This window comes from Lactuca saligna, chromosome 3, assembly GCF_052625555.1.
Source record: "Lactuca saligna cultivar CGN05327 chromosome 3, ASM5262555v1, whole genome shotgun sequence".
Classification (NCBI taxonomy): domain Eukaryota; kingdom Viridiplantae; phylum Streptophyta; class Magnoliopsida; order Asterales; family Asteraceae; genus Lactuca; species Lactuca saligna.
In genome coordinates this window covers 32,699,916-32,705,585 of record NC_136419.1, presented here as the reverse complement: position 1 = coordinate 32,705,585, position 5,670 = coordinate 32,699,916, and the positions used below count along the sequence as shown (strand labels likewise).

General features: G+C 32.9%; 1 protein-coding gene across 1 annotated transcript; it reads right to left on the bottom strand.

The window, feature by feature from the left end:
• Positions 1 to 225: 225 nt before the first annotated feature.
• On the bottom strand, positions 226 to 1,738 carry LOC145035054 (uncharacterized). The gene has a single exon (XM_078983629.1). The coding sequence runs from the start codon at positions 1,729 to 1,731 to the stop codon at positions 412 to 414; it is 1,320 nt and encodes a 439-aa protein (XP_078839755.1). The 5' UTR covers positions 1,732 to 1,738; the 3' UTR covers positions 226 to 411.
• Positions 1,739 to 5,670: the final 3,932 nt, after the last annotated feature.

Here is a 5,670-nt window from a genome sequence, read left to right as displayed (position 1 = left end):
TTATAAACTTTAAATTGTTGGATGATATACATATAGGTGGACCCATCTGTTGCTTATGATGAACGAACTCAGAAAATGGAAAGAAAATCGCCATTCAGCTTTTGATGAATTTCTCAGATTTTTTCTTGGCATAATGTAGGGTAGCAGACACAATCTTTGCATCAGGAAAATATGATATTTTGTATTCTAGTCATACAAACTGTTAAAGATGATAGAATATAGATATATAGCGCCTAATGAAGACTATTTCTTTATAAAATTTCCATTATGTTCATAAGCCCTGAATCTTACTTGATACATCCCATGATAATGGGTTTCTTTAGTGAAGGTGAATGTAGAGAATATTACACAAATGCAAGTCTTATTTTATTTAGGAAGACAAACCTCGGCCATTATTGCCCAATTTTGACTCTATCGAACAAGTCCCAAATTGAGGATCCCCCAAGAAGTCTGTGGCCATGATTTCTCCTTGGATTTCATCACCAAAACTCTACACCATGAGATCCAACCTTCCCATGACATTCTCTTATCCCATGGACTTCCCCATTGCAGAAGAAGCTTCAACCCTTCTTCACTCTCTTTCTCTGCCTCTTCGAACCTCCCTTGGCTCAAATAAATCTGCGCCAAAACCACATGTGGTTCCCCAACAAATGGGTTCTTCTCCAAACTCCTTTTCAACACATCTTCACACCCATCTAATCCTCTCTTTGACACGTTACAAACACCTTCCCAGTACATATCTCTTGCTTCTATCTGATCCTTGGCGCTCAACACTTTGGTGCAATTTTCAAGAATTGATGGCGTCACAAGCTCGATTTCTTCATCTCGGTTTTTGTTGGATGATTGAGGTTGTTCAATTGAGTACAACTCTTCTTCTCTAACGATCAGTGTGTAAATTGCTCCCATCCTTGATATGGAGTTCATCCATAGTCCTGGCTTTCCATCCCCCGGCCACATCGCGGTGGCCCAATCATTACCGGAAAATTTGAGCATTCCATCTGAATTATCGAACAATACATCCTGAAAACTGAACAGTTGATCGCTGAAATCGGCAATTGTCATTAGCAGGAAGGTCGCTACTACTCTCCTCGATAGATGCACATCTTCGCCTGTTTTTATATGCTTCAACACGATTCCATCGGCAGGCAAAATTGATTGAAGTTTCTTCCTCCACTCTTCATCTCCGATCTCCAAAGCACCTTTCCGTGCATTAGTCAACGATCTCTCGGAGTCCTTTAGGTGTTGCACAAGCTCCGATTCGTTGGAGTACTGGAACAACAGGTCATCATGGATAAGCTGTTGGCGAGGCACGACACAGAACAAGTGGATCAACCGCTCCGCCGCCTCGCCGACGTGTCCACGAACGATGTCGCGGCCAGTCGAAGGATCGAAGATGGCGAGGTTGACGTAAGAATTAGAGTAAGCAGAATGGAAGAGGCCGCAGAGACATACTGCATCAGGAGCACCCCATAGTTTAAGGATCCGGTAGATGTCGACGAGGTGGTCGAGGAAGCTGCCGTGCTTGTGCCAGCACTCGCCAGCTCCGACGGATTTCAAGACCGAGAGTAGGGATGGAAGTTTGACGTCAACGTTCTCCAATTGTCCCCGGAGAAACGGCCGCGCCGATTCCAACAGGGTTTGCAGATGATTGCTTTGTGGTTCAGAGGTTGTACACGGCATCCTTTTGTTTTTTTTGTTCCGGTGAGCGTGAAGCACGGGATAAAGGTCCATAAATAAATGGTTAAATTCGAAAAAAAAAAGTATCAAAGATACCATTTGAATATAGGGAAAATAAGATATCAGGTTAATTAACTTTTTTGATATATTAATATTTGGGTAATTATTTTTATTTTTATTTTATTTTATTATTATTTTTATTTTTATATTTAGGTAACAAATTTGTTGGAAGTGTTCACGTATGATCATTATGATCTGTTATAACATGTTAAATCTTAGATGTGAACGCTTTCAACAAGTTCGTTATCTAAATGTGCAAAGTCGATCCTAGACAATTTGAGGCTTAGGGCAAAAAAAAAAAAAAATAGGGTCCTCATTTTTTTTTTGTTTTGTAAAAGAGGACAGCACCTCTGGAAATTTTATTAATTAAAAAAATAATGCAATTGAAGGGTAGGGACTCCCCACCTATGGAACGAAAAGACTTCGGGACAGGCCCCATAAGTCAAACAACCTAACAGCTATTAATACAAAACAACAAAATAAAAAGCCAAAAAATGCTTTAAACACTAATACATAAACATATCAAAGAAAAACTAAAGAAATTTACATTTACAAGCTTTTTTAGATGCAAAGTCGTCAATTATAGAATCAAGTTCAATATTATCCAACAAATCTTTTTCAGTGCATAACATAGCCGAACCATTTAATCTTTCTTGTGACATTGATGATCTCAAATAATTTTTTAATAATTTTAATTTTGAGAAATTTCTTTCTACTGATGCTACAGTAACATGTATGGTTAATAAGATTTTATATGCAATACAAACATTTGAATAACAGTTTTTACCTTTGACAAACTATAAAATTTCAACCGATGACATAACAACATTTGGCAAAGTCTTTTGTAATACTTTAAGTTCCGTAAAAAATTCATTTAAATCCACATCACATAAGTTATTATGAGTAAACTTATTGATAAAAATAGCAAAACTTTTTTTAAGTTCAATATCATCTAATGACTTTAACCTTTTTGAATCATATAAAAATCCAAAAATGTTTTCAAAATTTGTTAGTTGCTCAAATCTACTTTGTAATGACACAATTGCTACATCAACAATATATATAAAATATTCGATTCTAAATGATTCTTCAGGTGATAGTAATTCATCTACACAATTAATTTAATCAAATTGTTTTTTTCTAATAATTTGCCTTTTTTTTTTTTTTGGGGGGGGGGGGGGGGGGGGAATATAGGTTCAACATTCGTATCCGATGCAATGGCCTTAGCATTATTAATACTAATGGTGTAACCTTCATTTCTATAATTTTTAAAAAATGTCATCATATTTTTAAATAGATCAATTGTGACATCAATACACATAGTTTTGGTTTGTATTTTTTTACTAACTTTATTTATAGAGAATAAAATATCATACCAAGTAAAAATTCACATCTTTCAATAGCATTAACTAAACTTTCAGCTTCACTTTTAGACTTTACATCATCACATGATAAACATAATTCTATCAATGCATCCCTTATATGAGGAGCTTGAAACCTAATAGCTTTGACACTTTTTATTCGACTCTCCCAACGTGTATTAGATAAAGATTTTACCGTTAAGTTAGGGACTTTATCAAGTAATATTGATCATCTTTTAGTCGAACTGGAAAATAATACAAAAATATGTTGCAAAACTCCAAAAAGAGAAATGACTTTAGCACAAAAATGAGCAATATAACTAAGTGTGAGGTTAAGACTATGACAAAGCACATGGCGTAAACAATGCTTTTGGATTAATTTCAGGTAATCGTTTTTGAACATAATGGTGTTTTCCTTTCATGTTAGAACCATTATCATAACCTTGTCCTCTTACATCATCAATATTAAGACCATAATTTTTAATTGCATTTAATAACTCATTAAAAAATCCTAAACCCGATGTATTTTCTACCTTTAAAAATTCTAAAAAAAATTCTTCAACTTTTATTTTATTATCAGACATGTTCACACATCGAATAATAAAAGTCATTTATTCTTGATGGCTAACATTGGGGGTGCAATCAAGGATAACATAAAAAGATTTTGATTCTTTTATAATATTAATCATAGAATTTATGACATTATTAGTAAAATAGAAATGATTTCATTTTGAATTTTGTACCCTAAATAATGAAGATGAGTTTGATGATTTTCTAAGCGTCTAACATGCTTTTGCATTATAACATCAAATTTTACCATCATTTGAATTGCTCCCAAAAAATTACCATTAGATTCTTGAAAAAAAAATCGTTACAACCTCGAAAAACCAAATTATATTTTGCCAAATATTTGATGACAACAATTACTCTTTTTAAAACTTGCCTCCAACTTTTTTTTAGTTAAAACTTTATTTTGTTAATCTTTATCAATTGTTTTATGATTATCCAATCTTGCTATTAGTTCATCCCAAGAATCCATATAAAAAAGATGTTGGGAACTATTTTCATGTTCTTTAAGTCTATCAAATAGATGTTTCCAATCATTAAATCCATCATTTGCTAAAGAAAGTTTATTAACATAATTATTATGTTTAAGCAATTTACAATAAAAACAAAACACTTCATTAACTTTTTTTTTGAGTAAATTAGCCATATTCGATCACTCGTCTCCCCATTACTTAACTTTCTAGTATAAGAAGCATACGAAAAATCTCTAGATAGATTATCTTTAGGATACACAAAATTTGATTCTCTTATTGGCCATTTTTCAATCAAAATATTTCTTAAGTTATTATCAAGATTATCCTAATTACTAGGATCATATATATCTAAAGGCGAAATAAATTGTTCATTGTTATCATTCATGCATGACATTTTCATTTTCATTTTCATTTGGAATATTAACATTTTCATTATTGACGTTAACATCTTCATTATTAATATTTTCATTATCAATATCGACATTTTCATTTGAAACTTTATCTTGCTCATTAAAAATAGTTTCATGTGTGAGATTATCTTGTTTATTTACTTGTACATCAGCATAATTTTTTTTAAACTTATGCATAGACCCTTTTCGAGTTTCATTATCTTGTTCAACTTTTTGTTTTTTCTTTCGTTTTTCACTTCTAGACATATAGTTTCTAGGATGCTGTAACACTCGTGTTTCTAACATAGGCATTTATATTGAAGTGATAGTCAAGGTTAACCTTTGTAACTCATTTTAAAGAAATGAAAAAGGAATTATGTGAATTCTATGTGTTTTATATGTTTTATGCTTAATTACCAGGACTTAATTAATTAAGAATAAAAATGAGCGTCAAAAATAAATATTAGATAAAGCCGATATCTTTACATAAAGTTGTAGTGGTTGAAACAAGGATTTCGGGGATATAAAGAATACCAAAATTCAAGTTATAACGAAGAAGTTATGACATGTCGAAGTTTTGCGACAAAACCGACATGATGTTGAATGTCGTAAAAAGTGAGTTTTTGATAAACTACTTTTTAACCTTAGTGATCTAAACGAAAGTCGTAGTATTCGTTAAACCGAGAAGTTTGATAAAAAGAACGCCCAAATCTGACTTCGTATAAAGAAGTTATGATTTTTCGAAGTTTCAGCTTAGCAATAGACAGCTAAAAACTCGAATTTTAGATCGAGCGATTTTTAGCCGATACAACCTAAACGATAATCGAAGGTCTCGTCATTAGTAGCACAACGGTAAAAAGTCTGACGAAAACGGACGTCGGATGAAGAAGTTATGAATTTTTAACGGATTTCCTATCCCGGTCTATTAAAAATAATAATATAAAAATTAAAGTCATAATTAGTCGAGGAAGTCTAAATGAAAGTTGTAGAGCGTAACTTTACCTACGCGTGCATATAACGAACGTCAAAAACGGAGCTCGTATGCGAGAGTTATGGATTTTAGAAGTTTTTGCACAAAAACCGAGAAAAATCGCATGGATGGACTTCGGCCACATCACCCTCGCCCAAAATATGCCACGTGTC